This window comes from Bombus pyrosoma, linkage group LG9, assembly GCF_014825855.1.
Source record: "Bombus pyrosoma isolate SC7728 linkage group LG9, ASM1482585v1, whole genome shotgun sequence".
NCBI lineage: Eukaryota > Metazoa > Arthropoda > Insecta > Hymenoptera > Apidae > Bombus > Bombus pyrosoma.
Window position 1 is genome coordinate 7035396 of NC_057778.1, and position 26412 is coordinate 7061807.

General features: G+C 43.1%; 1 protein-coding gene across 7 annotated transcripts in view; it reads left to right on the forward strand.

The window, feature by feature from the left end:
* Nucleotides 1-26295, forward strand: part of LOC122570906 (trichohyalin) — a 70066-nt gene extending 43771 nt beyond the window's left edge. For 6 of the 7 annotated variants that reach the window (XM_043733872.1, XM_043733870.1, XM_043733871.1 and 3 more), the window contains 18 exons: nucleotides 2096-2263; nucleotides 3361-3528; nucleotides 5247-5510; nucleotides 5834-6223; nucleotides 7716-8018; nucleotides 8309-8461; nucleotides 8564-8752; nucleotides 8909-9048; nucleotides 9121-11365; nucleotides 12821-13078; nucleotides 13206-13393; nucleotides 13462-13519; nucleotides 15004-15976; nucleotides 16096-16649; nucleotides 16729-16889; nucleotides 16954-17101; nucleotides 17183-17364; nucleotides 17554-26295. In XM_043733872.1, coding sequence (XP_043589807.1) covers nucleotides 2096-2263; nucleotides 3361-3528; nucleotides 5247-5510; nucleotides 5834-6223; nucleotides 7716-8018; nucleotides 8309-8461; nucleotides 8564-8752; nucleotides 8909-9048; nucleotides 9121-11365; nucleotides 12821-13078; nucleotides 13206-13393; nucleotides 13462-13519; nucleotides 15004-15976; nucleotides 16096-16649; nucleotides 16729-16889; nucleotides 16954-17101; nucleotides 17183-17364; nucleotides 17554-17632 — 6621 coding nt within the window. In that variant the 3' untranslated portion in view covers nucleotides 17633-26295. Of the gene's footprint in view, nucleotides 1-2095; nucleotides 2264-3360; nucleotides 3529-3657; nucleotides 4665-4854; nucleotides 4959-5246; nucleotides 5511-5833; nucleotides 6224-7715; nucleotides 8019-8308; nucleotides 8462-8563; nucleotides 8753-8908; nucleotides 9049-9120; nucleotides 11366-12820; nucleotides 13079-13205; nucleotides 13394-13461; nucleotides 13520-15003; nucleotides 15977-16095; nucleotides 16650-16728; nucleotides 16890-16953; nucleotides 17102-17182; nucleotides 17365-17553 lie in introns of those variants that run through there. The other variant, XM_043733877.1, reaches the window with a different exon arrangement.
* The last annotated feature ends 117 nt before the right edge of the window (nucleotides 26296-26412 follow it).

Below are 26412 nucleotides of genomic sequence, written 5' to 3' on the forward strand. Positions count from 1 at the left end.
CTTACTCTAACTTGGAAATTAGTTTCTTAATTGACATCGAATTCCCCAAGGAAATTTTTCTCTCTCTCGCTTTGCGACTTCTCCTCTTCCTTCGCGGGTCTTGCAACTTTCTTCCATCCGAGCTTTCGTTCGAGAGTAAACTATTGGAACAGAATATTTCTCGTCCCATCGTCGATAATAGAACAGTTATACAAGGTCGAGCCTCTTTCGAAAACTGGCCAGCCACCCCGAGAACTGTCTCTTTCTTTCTCTCTTTCTGTCCCTTTCTCTGGTGTGAGTCGTTGATCTGACTGTTCGCAATGGTTCACGTAACGCGCGCGGAAACGATGCGCGTCGTCGTTCCCTCGTTGACGACGAGACGAGGCAGGAAAAATTTCCCGCGAGTTTCCCGCGTACGTGCGTATGTGTGCAGCCGTAAACGACGATCGTAGAACATAGTGAACGTAGAGAACCTTACGTCTGCCTCTGCGGCTCGTGGCCGTCGTTGAGAAACACCGAGGAACCCGAGACGATGCGTGACGCCGCTTCGCGGATCGAAAGCGATCGCCACGATCGCTCGCCTCTACGTAGACCTGTTGTTTTTCACCATCTTAGCACGATATATAGAACGCTGGAGAGAGGGGGGATCGAGGTTCGATCACGATCCATCGATAGAATCGCTATCAGTCAACGTACCGATAGATTTCATCGATTCCTCGATCCCTGGTGCTTTATCTTTGGGCTGAGATACGTGCGTATACGTCATCTGGTTAGAGAGATACCCTCTGATCGAAGTAATCCCACATAAAAGTCACGGATATGGCAAACGAATGGATTCGTCCCGTGGGATTAGAGGTGTAAGATGACCTATAAGTTGATAGATCACCAGGGACGTGTTCGAGGAAATTATATACGTAGATGCGGAGGACGCATCGATCTTCGATGTCTTTTTCTTGAAATTGCTTATTCTCGTTTCCCTAAGTGTCTCATATACTTCGATCACAGGACCATACTGCCAGAGAGGACCGCGATATCTCCTCCACGCTGCGTACTCTGCTAGTTGATTAGTTAGAAAACATTTAGTTGTGTTGATTCTGCTTGCGATCCCGCGACGGGATCTCGTAACGAGGAGATCTCGCCGAGGGATCCTCACGCGGCCTGCCGACACCAGAGTAGATCAGACGAGCGTAGTAGGTACGTACACGAATAATAAAGAGAGAGACACAATACATAATACGTTCCAGTTCTTCTTCCAACTATTCCAGCCTCGATTATTCCCATGAATTCTATCACGTTCCCCCTAAGACATTCGTTCGAACACGTAATAAGTATATCTCTCGTACACGCAGGATACACTTTGTTTGTAACTTTGTATCGTTGGTTTCGATATCGCTGCATGCTAAGTATGAAGAATTCCTGTCCGAGTACGACGACGTATCGCTGACACGACAAGAATAAGAACCCAACGATTCAGGCTCCGAGAGAGTTAAAAATGAGAGACGTCTCGAAGCTTTTTAGTCGCTACACAAGGGAAGACCTTGTCCGGTGAAAACGATGTTCCGAGCTTTATTTCAGAACCAGCTATTTGCAGTCTTATAAATGACTCGAAAGGTTCACTCATTACTCTAATTGTTTGCTCATGAACGAAGCAGCGAACTTCTCATCTCCTCGAACATATTCTCTAATTTTTATTTGGTATTTTATCCGTTTCTCGCTCACTGTTCGTCTCGAGTGAAATTCAAGGCGATATAAACAATTGGATAGAACGAAAACTCGATGGAATCCGTGTGCGCCGATTTTTCGAATAAAACTTCAAGCCAGCCAGACCAACGACCACCAGTGACGATCTGGCTGGCTCCGTTTGGTCAGAACGATTTGAGCAAGTCGAAAAGTTGGCGGATCGGAACGGAAGGCGAAACGGCTGACCCGTTTCACGGCCGATTTACGTTTCGACCGAGCGATCGAAGGGAAGTTGGCCGCTGATCGTCGTCGTACTCGGCCACGACGGAGAGACGACAGACCAGACGCCTCCGTCGCTCGTTGTTTCGTCGTCGTATCGAGACGTAACCGGGTCGCACGGACTGATCCTCTCGTGGACGACGACTCTTTTTCGCAGCTGGACGAGCTCCGGACCGAAGTGCAGCGTAGGGATCAGGAACTACTCGCGATGTCCGCCAAGATGAAAACCCTCGAAGAGCAGCATCAGGATTACCAACGGCACATCACCGTGCTCAAAGAGTCGCTCTGCGCCAAGGAAGAGCACTACAACATGCTGCAGGCTGACGTAAGTGCCCATTTTCAACGTCATTTACTCTTTTTAACTCCATGTACATCCTCCTTCATAAGTATTAGGACACGTGCAAACTAAAAAAAAAACAAGATAATTGTAAGGCTCGTAAGAAAAACGACTCTTACCAAATTTTTCGACTTTATCGTAACAGAACGCATAGATTCTATCCCAGTGGTCTGAACGAACGTATACTAACACTTATAAAGACGGGTGTGTCTCACTTTACGACAATCCTAACTTCCTGTTTAGCATCCTCACTTCCAGACTAAAGCGACAAATTCTAACGGATGACGATCTTTGTCTCGCACAAACAAACTATTCCAGTTATATGGAGTTAACGATTCAAACAATCGCGATATCCTGCAGTTACCAGCCAACTTAGCACGACCCAATAAATTCTCTACGAAGATTCCATTTGAGGACGAAGTTTTATCGAACCTTCATAGACGACTAGCGAACGATCAGTTCTTAGGAAGAGTTTTCCTATCGACAATTTTGCACGATGATCTTGCACTATGCAATGTAATTTATTGGGCAGTTATGAGAAGTTTATCACCTAATGAAAAATAATGCGGCGAGTTTAAACTTTCTACAGCTTCGTAAATCACGAGTTTCAAAGTTAAAGCGCATAAAACCCATATAACTTCTAAACAGGTTCCCCCTTGACTTCTATAAAATCGTCGCCCGTGGAAGTTGGTATATACGGAATATCTACGAAACACTGATAAACGCGTTAGAAAACGTGACAATAAACGTAATAGTAAATGGACTAGTAAATGCAGCAGTTACGTATATAGGGTGGGATCGTTGAAGGGGTCCCGATGTACGGGGAGGTCGGAACTGGGGAAATCGACGTTACAGGGAGGTCGTTATAGGGGAAAGGAAGGACAGGGCTGCAGGAAACTGGGTCGTGCAAAGCTTCCCTCCTCCTGTTCCCTCTCCAATCGGCCCGCTGGACTATTGGTAGCGTTTTCACGTCGCGTGCAGAACGTTGCCCGTGCAATGCGGACTGAATCGTTCCTGTTCCAAGTGGTTCCCACCCCTGTACACGTTCGTACGATGACCTCGTGTGCGTGGTTACGTGCGTGCAGGTGGAGGAAATGCGGCAGCGGCTCGAGGAGAAGAACCGGATGATCGAGAAAAAGACGCAGGCAGCGATGCAGGCGCAACAGGAACGCAATCGTATGAACACCGAGCTGACTGAGCTCAAGGATCACATGGACATCAAAGACAGGAAGATTAACGTGCTTCAGCGTAAGGTGAGTGACCCTGAAACTATTTCTTTCTCTTCTCTCTTTTTTCATTCTACGTATGTCTCCGCCTGGCGTTGCCTTTGTAAGTTGATAAGGAGGGATCTTGGAGCAACTACAAAGGTTTAATGCGTCGAATTTTTAAGCTTACGAGCTTCGTTCGTTCGTTTCCTTTTTAAAATTGAAAGTCTGTGCAGAACGAGTAGAAATGGTCTCCAAAGCGACGTGAATTATAGTTTCAAAGGGGAGGCGGTCCATTCTGTCCGAACAGAATGGCTAAACACACGGTGATAATGATCGCCCGGTGTAAATTAAAGCTTAATTGATTACACGGATCCGTTTCAATTACGAGTAAAACGCGTGTCGACGCGTATTCATCTTCTCCATTACCGATCCTCGCAATTACTCTCGTTTTGCACAGACTTGTGTAATTTATCTCATTCAAAGATATTCGTCGCCCTATTCCACTGAACTCGAAACGATCATAGGGAACATAATTACAGATACATAATTTTAGAAATGTCGCAGATCGTACAATCCGTATAATCAAAAATTGATAGATGTTTAACGGTATCAGACCGTAATGCAATCGTATCGTATTATAAATCGATTTGTTGTCTTGAGAGAAACGCGGATCGCTGACCGATCTTTTCATTCCTCGGCGGTAGTGATTAATTCCGCCGAAACTAAAAAGGAGTTTTGGCCTGGTAATTAATCAGCCAGCCAGATGACAAAGAGGAAGCGCGCGCTTAGCGTATAATATTCGTAGGATGCGACCGCGGAGTGCGCATGAGTGTGAATCTTGCTGTCGATTGGAATGAGTGTGAGGCGTGCGCGCGCCCGCGCGACACACTTTTTGTAATAATATTTTCTTTAGTCGTGCTGTGTAAAGGCTGTAGTACGTAAAACCCCGACATCCCCGTTATCTTTAAGTTCGCACAAGCTCCTTTTTCACCCGTTTATTTTTCATTTTGTATCTTGTTCCGTTCGAATAAAGCTACTTACAAGTTACGTTGCATCGCCTTGTTTTATTTCTTTTATCCAACACTTTCGTCACGAATCGCACCCCTGTATGTATTTATGTTTTGTTCGTGTCGTTGGTGATCGACGATAGCCAATATGTATAAAGAGAAGAGTTGAAAGAGGTACGTTATTTCTGTTAAAGGTACGATCGATCAGGCTGTCGTTGATTACCAATGTGTCGACTAGAGACAACATCGCTTGACAATTACTTTCCATTTTGTTATTTTTATCATTTTTTTTTTGTCATTTTTTCGTTTCCGCATCGCGGAACGCTTGTTTTTACGATTCCGTTTTTTTTTTCTACCGCGATAGAGACCGTTGATTATTTGTTGCTGTGTATCGCGAGTGCCTGATTGAGTAAATGTCTTGTCGAGCCGTGAACAATGGCTGTGAAGATCGATGATACGAGATGGCAGGTAAGTAAGAATTTACGATTATATTAATGGTTTGTGCATGGTAAACTGCGGATCGCTAACACGGTTAAGAGAATACACCACTAATCACGTTGACTAAAATTAATTGCACACGAATTAACATTCTCTCTGATCATCTTTGATCCAATAAAACTGTATCGTTCTTAAAATATCTTGTTCCATCGCAACTTATTTTCTCGCTGTCTAAGACTTTGCGCGATTTCGATCGACCTGTCTGAAAGGAATGAAAGAAAAGTAGAATCTCTAACGGCCAAGTTGTTGTTACTACAGATCGAAAATCTAGAGGATCTGCTGAAGGAGAAGGACAACCAGGTCGACATGGCCAGGGCGCGTTTAACGGCAATGCAGGCGCACCACTGCAGCAGCGAAGGTGCCCTCAGTAGCCTGGAGGAGGCGATAGGAGATAAGGAGAAGCAAATGGCACAATTACGGGAACAGAGGGACCGGGCGGAGCAGGAGAAACAGGAAGAAAGGGAATTACACGAGAGGGAAATCGCCGAGTACAAAATGAAAATTCACGCTCTCGAGTCCGAAGTAAGTCCTCGTGGTAGCACAATACATCTTTTTGTCTCCCAATCGATTCCTCTTCCCTGTCAATTTGCTCGGACTAGACTAAATCGTATATTGATTACAAATTTATAAGGAATGTATCCAATTCTAAGTTCGTTCGACGTACACCTTGTTTAGCATCGTTTCAGTCGATACGATCAATAATGCAGCTCGAGATTCTATGAAACTTTAACTTCTCACCATTGCCCCTGCTAACAGAAACAAAAAACACTTCGTGCTTTTCTCGCGTTGTTCCTTGGCCAAAGATCGTCCAAGTGTTAGTTTCTGATCGTTTCTGCTCACGGCAGGTTGAGAAATTGGGCGCCCGTTTGGAAAGAGCACAAGCAGAAAAAGACCGGCTGGAAGCGAAGCTGGAAAGTTCACAGTCTGAGCTCGGCAAGAGCAAAGCCGAACTGGACAAGGCTGCGTCCGAGGTTGGTCGTAGCGGAGCCGACTGGGAGGCTGCCAAACAGAGACTGACCAGGCTCGAACTGGAGAACGAAAGGCTCAGGCACGATCTCGAAAGGTCTCAGAGCACTTACGGCAGAAGCACGCTCAATTCCTCTCAGGAAATGGACAGGATCTCCGAAAGAGCCGAGAAGACAGCCGCGGAACTCAGGAGGGCTCAGGCTGAGCTCAGGGTCACCCAGGCTGACAACGAAAGAGCTAGGGCTGAAGCTGCTGCTCTGCAAGAAAAGGTAAAATATCGCTTCTACTCCATTTAGACGGTTTTACAGCTATCAAAATATTTTTACAATCTCGTCAGAGCGTCTCAGATATATTAGCCAATGCTAACCATCTCTGTTTCCACACATTCGAGACGTTCTTGCCCCAGTAGTTGACAATTATAAAATGATATATAGAATAATATATTTTATTCTCTATTTATAAATTAACTCTTTTAAACATTTTATTCGCTTGATTTTGAAACCAATGATCATTTCGCTCCTTTGTTGTCTCATCCTAGAATTCATTTCTTGAACAGAATTGACTTTCTTGGCAACAGTCCGAAAATTGATTGAAATGTAAATTTCTGCAGATCAGCGAACCGCCGAGTCCCCGGCAATTGTGGAAACGTATCGTGACTCAATAGCATGACTCAACGTCTCGGTCACCGGTCACGAATGCTTTAACAAACCTTCTAACCACATGATCGATTCGAAGCGAAACGAATCCGCAAATCTCGCGCAGAAATCACTTCCATCGTTGACGGAACTTTTCGTTGAATCAAGTAATCGATGAACTAGTCGAGTCGATAAAAAGATCGCGCGTCAAGGGACCTGCCTTGCGACCAATTAACCACCGAAGTGTCCCCAGCTACGATTCCCATCCCCATAATCTGTAGCTGGTCGTTTTGCCTCTATTAATGAACGATCGAGTCTACTTGGCAGCCCTGTTCCGCTTCCAAGAAGCAAGAACAATCGTCTTTAATCGCGATCGATTCACGAGGCCACCACAGTCTGGTCCCGATCCGTACACGCTGTGGTAGTCGAATCTAATTTCCAATCACGCCTTCGTTCGTCCCAGGCATCGCCGGTGTTCCCGATGTTCGTCGATGGCGCGAAACGAACCGGTAATGAAACTGCCGGCTAAGTGGCCGGAAAATTGCACGCAACTTCACACTCGAGTGCAATCGAAGACACCTGACTAGAATTTCCGTAGGGGTTGCTCGTTACCCCTCGTTTCGATCCATTTCGAATGATTGACTCTTACAGAAAAGATTTCTCTTTAGAGCTTTCCTTTAGGTCGTCGAGCTTTTTCCCTCGGACTGATTACTCGAGTCGATGTATTTATTTAATCCCTGTATAATAATAAATGATCGCTTCACGTGGAAACATTAATAAGCACGAATGATACGAACGTAGGTAACGGCAAGCAGAGGAGAAATTGATTTTAATTAACGCAACGTGATGAACAGGCAACGCGTTAAATCTGTATTAACAACGACGCACATGTATTTTCTCCAACGACGCAGCTATTACAAGATGGGAAATTCTAGAGATTAATTTCGTGGACGTAAACCTCGAAACAAGTAGAATTATGAAATTCTTGAGATAGCGATCGCTTGAATACCTGATGAGTTTATCCGGTGAAAATTCAACACAAACGATTAAACGTGTCTTAAATACTTCGACGAACTGAATGGGATGAAATGTAAAAAGTGTTAAAACATTTCGATGGTTTTTAAAGGTGGAAAAGAGTCAAGGTGAGGTGTACAGACTGAAGGCCAGATTGGAAAATGCTCAGGGTGAACAAGAGAGTCTTCGAGATGAATACGATCGAGCACAGGCTTCGGTGGCTCGTCTGCACTCGGAACGGGACAAGGCAATCGCGGAACTTGAGAAAACACAAGAGGAACTGGAACGGACACAGGCTACTCTGGGCAAGGCACAACTTCAACAGGATAAATTGCAAAATCTACTGGACAAAACGCAAAGTGAAGTGGACAAGCTTCAAGAGAAATTGGATAAAACGCAAACGGAAATTCGCAGGGTAAGTGAAAGAGAATTTACCTACAGTTTTCACGTGTAAGTTTAACTCTGTTACGTGAAACAACTTTTCTGGAAATTACTAAGTTAAATACTTGAATATTTTATGTAAATCACATAGAAGCCAAACTGGGCAACTTTATCGAAATTGAGAGGGTAAACCGCTTTAAAATATTAAAAAAGGAAAATCAATTGGAGTTAATTAATTTGGCTCCTGAGTAGCTCGTAAAACGTAAACACAGGCTTAAGGTAGAGACTATAAAAGTTACGGTGGAACGATTCGATTCCATATAGATGCAAATGGAAAAGGAAAAGCAGAACTACGATTTCGAAAATTTGCAAAGCCAACTGGACAAAGCGCTCGGCCAATCGACAAGGATGCAGAAGGAACGGGAAACGATTCAATTGGAAGTCGACCGGTTGCAGGATAAGTACGAGAAAGCTCAGGTAAGAGAAGGTGATAACAGAAACATGGTCGCGGATCATATTTGACTAAAGTATCCACCACGAAGACAGGTAGCATTAGTAAAAGTATCCTTTTACATCCAGATGATAATGCAACGACTACAGAAGGAGAGGGACAACTTTCAGGAAGAAACAGAGAAACTGCACGAGAGGATAGAGTTCCTACAGAATCAAATAGCAAAAATGCAACGGGACAAGGAGAACGTACTATCGGAACTCGAATTAGTTAAAGAGAGATGGGAGAAGGCTCACAATTCTCACCAGAAGTTAACCGTAAGTAGCCTGATTTTTGTTGTAGGTCATCAAGGACAGTTAATGTCGAGAGAGAAAGAGAGAGAGAGAGAGAGAAACGAAATTGCATAAAATTGTATTTAATTACAAAGTTGTATCTCGTTATAAAATTGTATAAAATTGGTCATTGTAACGTAGCTTGAACGAGACGACGCTATGACTGAAATCGAAATCCTGAAGGAGAAACTGGAGAAAGCGCAATACTCGATGAACAAGGCTCACGAGGAACGGGAGAACGCGAACAAGGAGTTCGAGAAGATGCTGGAGAAGTACGACAGGTGAGCGATCGTGATTTTCCGTTCGATAAGAGTGACAATCGATCACGAAAAATTTTGTTATGATTTCGACAGAGCCCAGAGCGAGGTGTATCGGCTGCAAAATCGCATCGAAGTGATGGAAGCTGACAAAGACAGACTAGAGCTCGAGGCGGAAAAGCAACAGATGTTGGCATCGAAGAGTCGCGACGAGGCGAGGAAAGCCCAGGAGGAATTGGCCCGCGTGCAAGAGATGTACGATCGAGCGGCTCTCCAATTAGGTCGCACGAAGGAACACGAAGAGAAATCGAAGGAAGATCTAGATAGGTTAGCGGTGGATCTGGAAATGGTACGGGAACGTTACGAGAAATCGCAGATCGAGCTACGCAGGTTACAGAACGAGAGAGAGAAACTTGTAGCTGACAACGAGAGGATCAGTTTCGAATTGGAGCGCGCTCACTCCCAATTGACCAAGGCTCAGGCGGCGACCGATAAGACGCAGGAGGAGTTAGCACGAATGCAGCTGGAGATAGAAAAGATGTACGAGAAACACGACAGACAGCAAGCCGAAGTGAGGAAGGCGCAAGCGGAGACGGAGCGGTTGCGAGTGGAGGCTGAGAGCGCGCGCGAAGAGTGCGAGAGGTACGCGACCAGGTTCGGCAAGTATCAAGAAAGCCAAGAACGGCAGAAGGAGGAACACGAGTGGGCGAAGCTGGAGGTGGAGCGGCTCCGCGATCGGCTGGAGAAGGCGTTGGCGGAACTTGAACGCGCGAGGAAGGCCGAGCAGGACGCCTCGAGGCTGCGCGCCGATCTGGAACGTGCGGAAGGGGTGCGAGGTAAATACCAGTACGAGCAAGAGAAGTGGCAAAGCGAGGGTAGTAGGCTACAACAGGAGGTGGACAAGCTGCGTGAACGCCTGGAGGGCCGTGAGTCGGAGCTGAAGAGGACGCAGTCGGGCAACGCCGAGCTCGAGGCGAAGCTGCACGAGACGCAGCTTCAGCTCGAGCGGGCGCGCGAGGAGACCAACAAGGCGACTGCGGCGCAGGAGCGGAATCGCGGCGAGATCGAACGCGCTAGAATCGAAACCGAGAAGATACGCGACCGTCACGACAAGGTGAAGGCGAGAGCGGACGCCCTGGAGGCGGACAACGAGAAGCTCCGCGTCGAGATTGTACGGCTCGAGAGACTGATGCAAACCGAGGGTAAGACCAGATCGGAGAGCGCGAGCATCGAGGTCGAACGGCTGCGCGCCAGCCTCGACAAGGCGATCGTCGCGCGCGATCAGGTGGAGCTCGAAGCGGGCAGACTGGCCAAGGAACTCGAGAAGACGCACATGCAGACGGCCAAGTATCAGGAGGCCGCAGAGGCGAACAAGAAGGAGCTCGAACGGCTAGCCGCGGAGATGCAGCTGCTCAGGGACGAACGGGAGGCACTCAGGCAGGAACTGAGACGGGTGCAACAGCAGCAGCAACAACAACAGCAGCAACAACAGATCGCTGGCAGCGAGGAGATAGCTCATTTACAGCACGAGCTGCAGCTCGCTCAACGGGAACGCGACAAGATGGCCGCGATCCTCGAGAATCGAGAGAAACATTCGGAGAAGATCGAGAAGGTGAAGGAAAAGCTCGAGGCGGAGGCGAAACAGCTGCAAGTGGAACGCGACCAATTGGTGATACAACTAGAGAAATCGCAGGAGATGCTGGTCAACTTCCAGCAGGAATTGAACACGAACGAAGCGGAACTCGAGCGTCAACGCGAGGAGGTTCGCCGGTTGCAGCAGATGCAGCAACAGAGGGTACACGCGCAGACGCCGGATAGAGCCGCGAAGGAGGCCCTCGAGGCGCAGATGCGAGAGGTTCATCGGCTGAGCCAGCAGGTGCAAAACCTGACTCAGGCCCAGACGAAGGAACGACAGAGGGCCGATCAGGCCGAGAAACGCGTGCAAGAACTTCAGAAGCAGATCGTCTCGAGGGATACGAGCGCGGCTGCCGGTGGCGTGAACGAGGCACAGCTCGAACAATGGAGGAAGCTATGCGAGACGGAGAAACAACGGGCGGACGCGGCCGAGAGGCAGGCTACTGAGCTACAAAAACGTATCCAGAACACCGAGAGGCAGCTACACGCTCAACAACAGCAGATCCAGCAGATGCAGGTGACGATGCAGCAGCAACAACAACAGCTACAGCAGCAGCAACAGCATCCGCAACAAAACGGCCAGGAGGTCGCCAGGTTGAGAAAGGAGCTCGAGCGCGCGCAAGAGAACGTTAAGCAGGCAGGCGTCGAGCGCGAGCGGTTCCAGGAACAGCTCGAAAAGCTGTGCCAGGAACTGCAGAAATATCAGGTTAGCAGCAGCACGACCTGCACTCGCTCGCGCGCTAACCTACACTACTACAGCCTACATCCGCACCATATAATGCCTGCACTATGTCTCTGCCTATGTATACCGTTGGCTGATCGTTGTCGACCGGCTGCCGACACGTCATCGCGCCTCCTCGTCTCTCTATGTCTTCTCATTTCAACCGCAGCCTCTGCCTTCGTCGTCGACGAAGCAGAAACTCGCCCACAGCTCATATACACGCCGCAAATAACAAACAAAAAAAAAAATCAAATCATATATCAAATATTATGCATATGTAACAGAACGATAACGATCGAACGATATCGTGTATATATATATATACATATATATAAGATATATATATACGTATACAAACGAAATCGGAAAAAAAACCAAACCACGATGCACCCGCACAATCTTTCTCATCTTATGTTGCGTACATGTATATCTCGGGGCGTCCGTCACACTTCACAGCGAAGCGCAACATCGCCTTCATCATTATCATTCTCCTCCGAATCTTTTTAACCTACCTCTATGAACCTCTCGTTTCTCCACGAAATCGTTTCCCCCAAAACCATTTGCGATTACTCTCAAGCACAGTCATATGCGCCCATTGCTCTTTCTTTTCCGTTATGCCGATTTTTATCGTTATGTTTATTATTGTTATCACCAGCATCAGCGACGAGACGATCGAAGCGATACGAAAAAAAGGAATTGTTCCTTTTTTCTAAATGATCAGGAACGTGCAGTTAATATCGTTAATAACGATCCTCTCATTCGCCGATTCATTTGGCTGGTTATTGTTACTGCTGTAATTTTGTTGCGCGTTCGACATCGCAACGATGAGCAACCTTATTACGAGTATCACTTTTTCGTTTCCTTAATTTTTGTTTCGTTTTGGGAGCATGCCACTGTATTCGAGATGCCAGAGATAGAAAATGGTTACTTCGTTTTTGTATGATGCGACGAATGACCACGAGAATCAAGCCTTGTGTCTGCGATTCACGATTATTTTGTACAGGCTGGAGAATGAATCACGAGCAATGCACACAGAATGCGTTCCGCACATTTTGTACGTACGTTCACCTCGAGACATTTTTTATCTCGACGCATATGTTTTTTATAAGTATTCTGTACATATTATACTTCGCTATGAACGTCACTAGATATACGAGGAATTGCGAATTTCTTCTCATCTGCGCGTCTGACTTGTTTTTTAATTGCGTTTCCATGCATCTCTCATTTACGAAAGCCGTGACCATGATGACCGTATTCGAAATTAAATCAATTTACACGTTGATACCGAAAGAGAAACGTATCTGAGAAGTATAGAAAAAGATCAGAGTGCACGTTTAGACGTAATGGTCGCGGCTCTGGGCGAAACGGCTTTCATTTGCCTAGCTGTAGCGTCTCGTAAACGCGCAAGAACGAAAGTTTACAACGTTTGTTTCGACGCAGGTGGACTTGCACGAGGCGAACAAGAAACTCCAAGCTGGCGCCGCGAAGGCTGGTATCGATACTACTCAAGAGAGAAGACAATTGGAGGAGCAGAGACGCCAAGTGGAAGAACAGAGAAAGCAGATGGAAGAACGAGCGAAGTCCGTAGATCAGAAAGCTAGAACGATAGAGGAGAAGGAGAGGACGCTCCAAGGTCTCGACCAAGACCTAAAGAAACGGAAAGCGAAGATGGATCAGTTGGAGCAGCAGTTACAAAGAGTAACTTGATAGATCAGTTGTTTATTGAAATTACATGCGGTCTTATTCTCGCGCGATAAATAGATTCCATAAAAGAAGATCGATATCGTTTGATAATTTTTTTCAAGTCACTTTTTTCTTTGTATAGAGCGGTGGGTCGCCGGACAAGAGGTTGGCGGAAATGCAGAAGGCTCTCGAAAATTCCGAGAAGGAGCTGGAAAAAGCGAAAGAAGAGTCGACCAGAAGCTCAGCCGAGACGGAAAGGTTACTGCACCTGATGCAGATGACTCAGGAGGAGCAGAATGCCAAGGAGAGACAAATCAGAGAACTTCAAGAGTCAGTATCAGGCATAAAAATTCAAATTCTCGTACAGTATGTCACTAACGATACAATTTTGTTCGCAGTGCACTCAAAGCCGCACAAGCCAAGTTGAAACAAGCCGCAACTGCACAGCAACAAGAGGTCAGTAAGCAAATTTATATTTTTCCATTTCTTATATTAAAGAAAATGGTACATTTTAACTATAGAACGATATTAATCTTACTTAATTAGTTTTGAATTACTAGAAATTACTTTTAACCGCGCAAAGAATGATCTCTATAGATTTTCTACTAACGCAGTTTCTTTGCGCTGTTCCAATCGCATTTAAAAATTAATATCGATGGGATTCTGACTAATCAGTTGTCCTTTTTAAATTTTCACGCTGACCCTGGACGCGGCACGTACACGTTACGATCTGTGTGTTTGCTTGCTTGATCGTCCTGTTTGTTTTCTCTCTGTATTTGATCGTCCATTATTGTTTACATATTGTGGCCCGTGTCCATACATTTCGATCTGTTTTCGTGCGAAACGAACTTGCGTTTCCGAATGACGAATTGAAAAAACAAAAAAAACAAAAACAAATCTCTCGAAACCGAACACGGAAATCACGGCACGAAATAAAACTGACAAAAATATATACAAAATACAGGCGGGTCCCACCGGATTCCTAAAAAGCTTGTTCTAAGGTCGATTTTCGTTGGGGACGCCTTCTCCGTTCTTTTTAGTACAATTTGCATATTAAGCGAACTTTACAAGTACACGAACTTATTATACGAAACTAATCGAACGAAAGGAGATCGTACTGATTCGCCATTGACAACACACTTGTCAAGATATATAATTATTTTACGTAACGCTGCGACCATTGTTAACATATTTAATAATTGATAGCGGGAAGATATTGACGATAATAACAATAAATATAGATATATATATATATAAATATAAATATTAATGTAAAGGTGATGAGAGAGCGAGCGATTAATGTTAATTAATTATTAACGATGCGATCGTGTATGTACATATATATGTAACATGAATATATGTATATACATATCACGCTGGAGAATGGACAAACGCATGTACTGTACATGTGTATATACACGTACACGACAGAGATATACGTATGTAGATATATAAATATAAATATATACATAAAAAGAAAGCATGTGAATGGTGTAAGGCCAAGGCAGAGAACGGCGAGCAGAGGAATTAAAAGAAACAGAGGAGAGATCTTTCAGAGGCTGACTTTCTAAATCGTCATGCCATTAGAAACGATGGCTTCGACGAAAGCGACGAGATAGAAAAAAAAAGGAAAAAATAAGAAAATACCGAGAGGGGAGAAAAAGGACGAGAGAGACCACTAGAGAGAATGAGAGAGAGAGAGAGAGAGAGGAAGTCAAATGGCACGTTCGCAGCCATTCGGAGACGCACCCTTACGTCGTGCAGTACGAAACATTTCGATATACACGGGTCAAAAATCACCGTGTTTTTCCTCAACTACCCTACGACCGTTTACCTACCCTTTTCGTTCAATTTTTCTTTACGTTCACACCCGTTGCCTTCGCACACGCACCACAACGCCTGTCGCAACGTCCACGCGCACCGATGCACGCACACAACAGCCAGAAACCTCTGGAACCGCTCTCCAAAACGCCAGGGAACGCGAGGAATCTAAGAAAATTGAGCTGGAGACGAAAAACCGGCGAATATCGGAACTAGAACTGAAGGCATCCTCCCTGGAGAAATTGCTAAAGGAGCAGTTTGCTTGTTCGAAGAAGATGAAGGACGCTAAGAACTTTAGCTTGGAGGATAACGAGAGCTGGAAGAAGGAGTTGGAACTGAAGAACCAAAAAATTGCCGAACTGAAGGATCAACTGGCAGTCTGTAAAAGCGTGAAAAACAGTGACAACGAATGCACCGAAAGCTCGAAATTGATGGATGAACTAACGGAAGAGAAAGAGTCCTGGAGGAAGGAGATGGAGGTGAAGAACGAACGCATATCGCAGCTGGAAGACGAAATAAAAACCCTCAAGTGTTCGACGAGAGTGGAATCAAAAAAATGCAAAGACAACGAACCTAAAGTACAAGATAACGACGAGACCTGGAAATTAGAAATTGAAACGAAGAACCGACGAATCGTTGAGTTGGAGCAAGAAATGGAGTCCCTGGAGAATTTCCTCAGGGAACACGCAGATACCGAAAGCGTACGAGATCTAGAGGTCGTAATCGAGAGGAAATCGAGAAGAATAGAGGAACTGGAGGACACTGTGGCCGAGTTCGAGGACTTTCTGAAGCAGAATCCCGATGTAAAAGAGCTGCATGATCTTCGTTGTCAAGTGACCGCTGGGAATAGACGAATTCAGGAATTGGAGAGGTGGATTCAAAAGAACGGCGAGAATAGAGAATCTAGAATCAATCAGGAAAGAGTTATCGAATTGGAAGAGATGGTCACGCAGTTAGAAGAGTACGTGAGGAAGCACAACGTGGATGTATTGAAAAGAAAGTTACAAGATCGTGAGTGCAGAATCGATCAGTTGCAAAGTCGAGTTGGGTATTTGGAAAAGGAACTGTTGAAAGTCGAAGAAAACCATCGAGGTAAGATTGTTTCAAAATCCTAATATTAATCCTGATCCTTCGTTCTTTGTCTTTTCTGAACGTCCTCAATTCTGGTTTAATGGATCGCAGTCAATTATTAACCAAGTTCCAATTTGCAGAAAAAGAAACACAAAAGGACCATGAAGAGGAAGGGGCGACTATGAAACCAGACGATCCTCCTTGCGCTCAAGTGATCCAATGCGCAGAGGTGCTTGAAACGGAACAAAAGATGAGAAAGATGGAGCTTACCATATTTGAGAAAGATAACAAGGTTCAGGAATGCGAACAGCAGATCGTCGAAAATAAGGAAGAAATAACGAAACTCGAAAAGCAGGTAGCTACTCTGAAAAAAGAACTAAGTGAGTACGACGATATCGGGGTTCTAAAGGAAGAAATCAGAGTGAGGGATGAGAGGATTCAACAACTGGAGGATGAAGTAGACTCCCTCGAAAGAGCCTTCAGCGAAAGGATCGATTTGGAGCAAATTGAGGAACTGGTAAATGTGATCAAGGAGAAGGAAGACAAGGAACGACAATTTTCGAAAGAATTGATAGAGAAAAGGAACAGGATCGAGGAGCTCAGCGAAGCTCTTCGCGAAAGCGTTGTCATTACAAGCGACAGCGAGAGAAAATTGCAAAACGAGGAGAAAATGAAGAAGGAAGCTCTTCAAAGGGTAAGGAAGGCTAAGGAATTTGAGTAAAGCGATTTGTAAAAATAAATCATGATCGTAATTTGTTGTTTTTCTCTTCCAGATAGCTAAGCTGGAACAAAGAATTGCCTCGATGCAATCCGCTTCAGCGTTAAAGTGCATTACTTGTCAACCCCTTCTTTCGAAACTGCACAAATACGAGAAGAAACTTAGAAGTTTTACCGAAGAGAGAACCATGCAACTCGAAGATCTTCGTCAAATGAAGTAAGCAATTTCGAAAAGCGATGTGTTCTTATTAGCGGTCTTTATAAAATTATTTTGTCGACAGACGAGAAGCTCTGAAAGCCGCAGTCTCCGAGAAAGACGCACACTTGGCTCTGCTAGAACTTTCAGGGCTAAAAACTGTTGCTCAATCCGAGCAAGCGGATCAACTGAAAGCAGATAAGAAGAGATTATTGGAGAAGTTGAAGAAAGAGGTACTTTCTAGTTCTTGATGATTGATTGTCATAGAATGAAAAAGGTGTATCTTCAACGAGGGATGAATATTTGCGTTATAGGATGAAGAAAGCATCGAATTATCGGTGGAATCCAGTCCATTCTGTTCAGAGGGAACGCTACAACTACTCACGAAGGTTTTGGAAACATCCGACGACGACGAAGAAGAAACATCGAACGATCGTCGCAGTGATTCAAATTCCCCAAGACCGGCTACGACGAACGGCGACAGTTGTGCTGATTCGTGAGTTTCTTTTCGTTATTACTTACTTCACATAGTTTGATAAACACGATAGCACAAGTTCATCGTCATAGTAGCCGATAGAAGTGAAAACAAGAGTGCCTAAATTACCGTAGTTAGAATTACCGAAACGTTAACCCGAGAACACTGTAGAAGGATTCTCCACGAAGTTGTCGCGTTATTTCCCCGCAGAAAGAAGACATCGAAGGAATTGGAATCGAGAAGCAAACGAGAGCTGGCGGGCAAGAGCCACCAACAGGATAGCAGATAAGTAGACCAGGCCACGTACAATCGTAACGAATGTAGAAAGCGGAAACGCTATCGATCTTCTTCGTTTCTTCGATGTTGTCACGTGCACACACACACGCAACCGTAGAAGCCATCTAGAGCATTTCTAGAGCCTTAGAGAAAAAGCAAAAAATCGGCAAACAGGCAACCAAGATACCTCATCGACATCGACAGCGACAATACAACAGACAGCATCCCCGTGTCGTTCATCATTCATCATTTATTATCATCACGATCATCATAATCATCATTATCGTCATCCATCACTTTCATCCACAGTACCATCGTCCACGTTGCCCTTGCTACAATTCCAAGGAATCGGCCAAGGAGGATCGTTCAGTGGGGCAGTGGTAGCTCACGATCAGTTTTATCGAATTAAATTATACGTGGCTACACTTTTGCCTGGATTTTCCAGAATATAAGGCAAGATCGATCGACGGAATAACATGTTCGATCGATCGGAAGCGTCGCTAAAAAGAACGCGTGTGTTCGTAATTTGTATCGTTTCGATGTAGCGAGCGATGCGTCAAAGTGCAGAAGTTATGTTTTACGAAGCTCAACGGGTTTTTTCAGAGGAGTTTGCTCATTAAACGATAAAACGAAACAGGGCGTCAATGGAAGATCGGCTACACTTGTTACGATAGTGTTTAGGTAGTTTTCCAGTAGATGAGTTGATTGCATGTCCCAGAATCATCCGTGGATGCTCTGTTTCTGATACGAAGAATACACGTTTGTTTATTGGTTAACATTAATTTTTTTATAATTACGACGTCGAGTTTCGTTCGAGCGTAGATTTTTATCATTTTTGCTCTATATAGACATAAAATGATATTAGAGAAGGTGAACACGACGTAAGGGTAGCAGATCGTATTTCATCCTTTGGACAGGTGACTATAATTTGAATATCAAGGAGAAAAGACAGAGAGTAAAGGAAAATAGAATCACCCTTTCGCAAATATTCTCATAAGTTTGATATTGATTTCAAAAACTTGACGTATAATTGTCCGTTAATAATTAGGAGGAACGAGGAAGTTACTTGTCGATCAACTCTGCGAGCATCGTACCCCCTTCTGTCATTATTTTATTCCCATTGCCGCAGAAAAGAGCAATCGATCGAAAGAGAAAACGAGCATACGAACAGTTTCACTCCTTTCTATTTTTTTGGATTTTATGTCACGGTGTCCAAAGATCGTCGTTGTATAACGAGCGCTAGAACTCTAGTTGAAGGAAACCGAAAATAAAGAGATAGTAACGAACAAGTAAAAAACAAAAGAAAATAAAAAAGAACGGAACAGAAGATATAGTTAGATCGAAGATATAGTTAAGAAGGAAAATAAAATGCGCAGTACGAGCGATAACCTGCGAACTTCCATTGAAGCAATGGCGTATGCGAATGGGCCGATATTGTTTCGAGGTTTAACGGAATGCACGAGGGCGACTGAAAGGGAAATCCGAATCGTAGCGCTGATTAGCTTTCAAGATGACAATAAACGAACGTTTCGTGCATCCTCGATGATCTTGCGATGCAAAGATTAAAAAACGAAAAAAGAAACAGAGGAAGAATGAAGTAAAAGAAAATTCGGACGCACGAAAAAAACGCACTTTTCCCTCCCATCGGAGGATTCGTAGATCTATCGTTCCGAATCTTCAACGCTGTAGGCAACCTATAGAAAATATTGATCGTGAAAAATCAAGCACGAGTTAAACGAGAGATTTTCTTCTAGGTTCGTAGAATCAAAACTTTCATCGACTGGACTACGTGTGTATCGTGTGATAGATAATTTATGGCATCGTTACAGAGGGTGTAATGTACATATTAATCGTGAATTACTCTACGAACTTATGTATACAGTTGTAGAATACTATTATAAATGCGTCATTGGTATGTTAACCGAGCTACGATTATGGTAATGCGTTTAGAGAACTGTTAACGCATGAACGACTTCCATATAGTTTCTCAGCCCCATTTACTCGTTTATTTTATGTTGACAGTCGTGCAAATATTTATGGAAATTGTTGGAAAGCCTTCGTTCATCGACCGATAGAACGATATTTATTGAATATTGTTATGAGATCTTTACACGTGTAAATAGTCACGAGTAGATACGTATATCTATAGATGAGATTTAGAGCATTTATAGCAATTTCGTGTGAAGTATGTTTACGATTTGTTTTACAAAAATCTGGATCCCTCCAGTTTATACTTATTCTTCTTTACACTGTTTCGTCTTCTACGTCTTTTAGATATTGTTGCAACTCTTGAAAGTTCATCGGTTTAAGCTAACACAATGGCTTAATTATTTAATTTTCTTTTCTTTTCTTCTCAAATCAGTTAGAAGAAGCATCGAATAAAAATGAATATCGCTTCTTTAAAAATAAGTTTTTCTCTGAAAATAGTCTATATGAAAGCAAGTTGCACCGATATCTAATCGAGCTTCAAATAGAAAGCCTAACGGTGTGTTGATCGAATGAAACGCGTCGATTTTACTTCAGACTCGATCTTCTATCGAAAAATTGTTAAAATGAACCATTAATATTACCATTTATTATTCTGTACTACTAGTTCCAAAAATAATGCTCGATCGTATCCACGAAACCAAAGCAAATATACAATTGGTACGAAATCATCGAGCGTTTTCTTCGTGCGTCGTCGAAAAACGCATCCAGGACACATGTAGGGCTACAACGATTGTCTAGACGAAGGAAGGAGATCAGAGGCGTGCCCTTTTTTTGAAGAAGGGGCACGTGTCGAAGAGACACCGGGTTAAAGTCACTGTTTCCGGAACGAAGTCGAGGCACTAAGCCCTTCGTGAATTCAGGTAATCAACTCTATGATCCCCGATGATTATCATAAACTACGTTCGACGAGAAAACGATGGACCGAAGTTGTTGGACGCGAACGTACGTCGTCCGTGTATTCGTAACGCGTTATGATAATCGTCGCGATCGTCACAATTTCGCAGGATCCGTTCTCGAGAGAGTATCTTTTCTCGGCGTGCAGCGAGTAAGAATTTTCAGCGACTTATTTGGTACAGCACTGAACAGAAGAGCTAAGAAAGGAGGATAAAACCCGAGGCACTAAAAAGGACAGAGAAACTAGAAACGAGTCGTTTGTACATAGTCGTGTGTCGATGTTTCTCCGATAGCCCTGCTCATGATGACAAAAAAAAAAAAAAAATAGCGCGCCCACTTGTGGTCCCCGCTGGTTCTGTACCCATTCCCAAGCATACAGCTAGTCTAGAGTTACCTGTATTATGTGTACACATAGTTATATCTCGCTAAACGAATTTGTCGAGCATTTAACACAGTCTAACCTACGAATGCTAACGCCAGATGCATGATTATTGTATACCGGGCCGCGATTTCGCGCGGGAACGAAGGGACACGCGACCAGCAAAGGAAGCAAGAGCACGTCCAACGAAACCGTGTAAAATCACGCTGGAAAAAGCGTTAACGCGTTAACCAAGCCGATAGAGACGGACGATAAGTGGAACGTTTCGCTGCGAACGTGCGATTCTTTCTTCGAGTCGAACATCCCAGGCCATCGTGTTGCGAATTGAACGAAAAATCTGCGAATTATTACATGGATGAAGTTCGTCGTTTCGAGCTTCGAAGGGAAAGGAAATTTCATGAAGGATTAAAAATACGAACGGCGCATTTTTCGTCCAGTGTCCGCTCGCCGCGTATACATATTATATATAAATGAAGTATACATATATCGTCGTGTCTGCCGTACGAAGAGTTAAGTGACATGTTGAAAGTGTAAAATTTTATCGTTAATACTTTAAAAAGATGCTCTCTTTGATTCGTCGATAAAACGCTCTTTCTCGTTGCTAATACACGACACACCTTTTTCCCGTTCGATCTCTGACACGAACCTTTCAAACAAAACGAACCATCCTTCCGAAAGACTTAACACTCGCGCGAATTCTACTGACCTAGAAGCTAGATCACGTTGGAATCGATGGGCATCGGATCGTAAACAGGGCAGACAATCGTCGAGAACGACATTATAAGCGAGAATTAAACGCGCAGCAATACCTCATCGAACGGCTTCTCTGCCCTGTGCAATCGAAAGAACGGCGTTGGAATTTTGGTCACCGACTTGCATCCAGTCGGAGGAATATCTTACTTTCCCTCTCGGCTCGAGCGTTATTAAATAGCGTAAGACTAGCGTATAGAGCACGCGGTCTCTTAATTCGTTTCCTATGCGTCTGTTAAAATCACCGGCGCTCTTACTCATTACACGCTGGCAGAATCGTAGTTTTATAATTGTTTAAAGTATATTCGATCGAAATGGAACAATTCAACGAACATGATGAAAGGTAAAGGTTAAAATTTCTTTAAAAAATAGTCGAAGGCGAAGACTCTCTGGTAAAATTTTTTAAGACACTCTAAGGAAAATTTAATCCAGACAATCGAACGACGACGAAACTGACCAATCCAACCAATAACGATAATCAAAGACACTTACTTCTTACCTGATCTACTTCGTTTCTGCGAATCCTAATTTTCTAAGCGCGAAATATTCTTATTCGAAGCTCTTACATAAAGATAGCTCGAGATTATTTCAGAGGGTTTTCGTTCTTCGGTTCTGATCTATGTTCTCCGAATTATCGAGTCGAGAGAAGGACAGGAAAAGAGAGAAGAAATGGAATAAAGGTTAGTAAACGTGTGCCACCGTCATATCAAGCCTATATCATCGTGTTACATTATACATATTATATATATATATATAATAATAATATATATATATATAGCTAAGCAGAAAAAAAATTAATATTATCGTTAATTGACACAATTGTTAACGTGGAATGACTGCGTTTCGTATGCATGTGTGTGTGTATGCGTGTCTGTATGTGCGTGTATTGGTGAGCAAATAAATAAAAGAAGTCTTTCTTTCGATCGCTCGAGAATTGAGAAGGCCTGAGAGCAAGTTTTCGAATCTTAAAGATCTTCTTACTGGCACTCTTTATTGTCCGAAATATTAAACTAATCACTTCAATCAGTAATAAAACAATCACTTTGACATTTATCATCGTATCGTCTTTATTAGAGATTTTAAAAAAGGTTGTAACCGTAGGATGTAATCCCGCTTTAATAATTGATTAATTATCTTGAATTTTAAGACTGTTTAACGAATAAATGAACAGGCGAATGCGACGAAAAGCTTCGATATTACAACGTTCTATTTAAAAATAGTCTGTCCTCCGAGATACATTGAGTATTTAACGAAAGATATAAAAAGAACGACTGACGAATATGACGGGCAGAATTTCTCGACCAGTGCGTCGGGAGTCTGGCTAATAATACAATTAACGCTATTAAAATCTCTTTAAAAACGACGTATAACGAAATGCGGCTTCAAATACGAATACTAGGAAGAGCGAGTTTCGTTACTTTCTCCCATCTTCGAACTTGAAAGAGGAATCAGTAACAAGATGAAACTAACCCTTTATTTGGAAACGCTAGGACAAATTTAATAATTCCTTTTAGATTATTCTTAGAAACGTATACTCTACTTGAATGAAAGATGGCCAAACTTCAAAATCATACAACTTGATAGCTCGTTAGGCGATACGAATCTTTAGAACTCATAATTAACTACATTAAAATCTATGTTTCTAAAAGTAGGAAATAGAAATTTAAGGGTTCCTTGAAACCAAGTAACGGATCGACAGATTGCCCAGCGAGGAATTGCTATAGGACAAGAATCTGAGCGAGCAGGGCTACATACCAGCCCTGCAGCTTGAATCGTTCGTGCCGCACTCGAGTGATCCTAAGCTGAGACTGTTCCGTGGAACACGAGCGAAAATGCGACGCGAGGAGAGCGAGTATCGTGTGAGCACGTGAACGAGGCCGTCTCGATATTATTTTTCGACTCGACTGTTTAATATCTACGATGAAAAAACGTTTTTATGTGAATATTGCGTAAGGAAAGTCGTTGCGGCGTAATCGACTCGCGTTGGAATCGCGGCCATATATCTATTACAAATTTGACCGATACAAAAATTTCGATCGATTTCCTTGCCAGTGGGCTGCGCAATTGGCAAAATAATTATCAGAAAAATAAATGCAGGCCGCGAATCTCACGGGAAACAACGCTGCGACGGCGTCGCTCCTCCCGCCCCCTTTTTTTATTCTCCAATTTCTACGTGTTTAATCGTTAAGCGAAAAACAGCTGATACAAGCGACAGAGAGGAAGCGAGAAGTAAAATGAGAGGGAAAGGGGAAACGAAAATGAAGAAAAAAGAAAACTACGCTGATGCAGCGAAACGGTGAAGGGAATCGAGTATCGAACGCCGATTAACGTTCGAGATCGATCATTAATTAAAACACGCAATACGATTTTCGACCGTGTGTACATACCTAAGAGAACGATAATAATGCGTGAGTGTGAAATAAACACGTGAGAGACGAGTGAAACGAGCGAGAAACACAGGTGAGAACGAGACGAGTCGTGTTAAGCCTAGTCTATACGACGCTTAATTAACCGAGCGAACCGATGATCGACAGGGATCGAGGGATCCTTTCGTAGTGCCATTTCTTTCTGCGTTTGTTTCTCTCGAGCACGTGATAGGAGTCCTCGATCGACACGGATCGCCCTGGGATAAGAGAAAAACGACGAGGCTAGAATAAGTTTATCGAGTAAGCTAATATAAGTTATTTAAAAAAAAAGAAGAAAAAAAGTAAACCGTTTATTGAAGTACATTGTTGCAACTGCCATGCTGTGTGCCATTATATAACGAGTCACGTTTGTCGTAAAAAGCAAAAAAAAAAAGAAAAAAAACAGTGTAAAATGTGGAATGAAAAATCTCTTGCGCGCGTTCCCGTCTATCTGAATTTCTTCGTTACACCGCTTCAAAAAGGTGTCATGGCCCGTTAGCCTTCGTTCTGCGTGCGAGACATCGTTTTTTGCACATTCTAAAACACTATAAAGGCACTGAATAACGTAAAGCGACCAAAAAATGATGAAGCATAGGCAAGGAAATCCTACAAGTTCATGCCTCAAAACGCTTTTACACGAATCATCTAACCAAAGTTCAAACAATTTACAATTAGTATATCTATTCAGAATGAGAATTCGAAGGTTTTCCCGAAGGATATGAAAAACTGAAGACATTTTTCGGTATAGCTTTTCGTAATCTGGTTTCAAAGGACTCGCGTATACTTGCCTATGCGAACCGGCGTATACATTATATCAAAGATCGAAGCACCATATATAAATATGACTATTAATATATACATACATATATGTTACCGCGGGTGGGCACGTATACGTTGTTTTCGTTGAATCTCCCGAGTCTCCATCGCAGACGAAGAAGATTTTTCCAATAAAAAAAAAAAAAAAGAAAAGAATATTAAAAAAGAATGAAGTAACGGGCAAACAGCGCATGAATTTACATGGATTCGTCGCTGTACTAGGGAAACGTAAAGAACAAAAAAAAAGACATTTTTTTTAATGTATCCGCCGTCGATGTACAATTAATCGCATGCGCGTTTAATCGATGTAACGCATTCAAGATGAGATAATATCGCGACACTCGATTAGATCGAGGTCCCTTGACTAACGTTTCAAGCAGTGTCACGTATAAAAACGAAACGCAAACATAATACATCGTGGGAAAAATCGACTAAGAAAACTTTTTGCGGTTGTTGCAGCGTTCATTTCCCAATAATTCTTGTATTATTTAGGGAAAATACCGATTAACCGGTAACTACACACACAACACACATTTGCAGTTGGCGAAATTTTGTAACATTGTCCTTTTGGTATCTCAATAGATGAACGGCATCGAAGTTGACATATCGATTGCGAACAAATCTGTACATATAATTTCCTTTCTTTATCTTTCACGAGTAAGCAGTGTAGTTGCTGATTAATGGTAATCGTTTACAAAACTATATACATGTAATGATATTGCTATTTCGTTTTACGTGTACGTATCACTTGTAAAAATGATAAATCTACATTTTCAAAGAGATAACTACGTCATACACATAACGTAAGACTAATGTGTTCATCGATCATGTTACAGACATTAATATGTGTTGCGTGAAAACAGCATGATAAAAAAAAAGAAACACGGAGAAAAAGAGACAGATCAATAGGGAAGAAGTAATTAATTTCTTAGAGATCCACGCAAAAAGGAATTCCTACATTCGTGAAACTCGACTTCGTGTGTCGCGACGTCTTAAAGAAATAGCGAGTATAATCCAATTTGTCAGTTGGCAGCCGACGGTGTGAGGAATGAACGAAAGAGAGAGAGAGAGAGAGAGAAAGAGAGAGAGAAAGAGAGAGAGAGAGAAAAAGAAAGAGAGAAAGGGAAAGAAAGAAAAATAGAGAGAGAGAAAGAAAGAGAGAAAGATGTAATTAAGTAAACCAAAGATGACGTCGACCCATCATAGATTCAAGCACAATAAGGAACTAGTAGGGCCAGGCACAATAAAATTCGGCCGTCACGTTGTAGGCAGCGATCTGTTAGAACGACAAGTCATATTAAGTATCTATATAGCGAGACTATTAAATAAACACATATTGTCTATTGTCACGGGAAGTGTATTCATTGTTAAACGCTGACCCCCTACTCCGAGACTTTGATTATAGACCTGGCATTGAATTGAATAAATACACTTATGAAAGAACACAGAGTAGTATTATATCTCTTAAACCTTGTAATAGACGAGTCTATTACGATATAGCAGCCACTTTGATAAATGAGGACATAAATTTAAAGAATCAAAGTAGTGATAGAGGATACA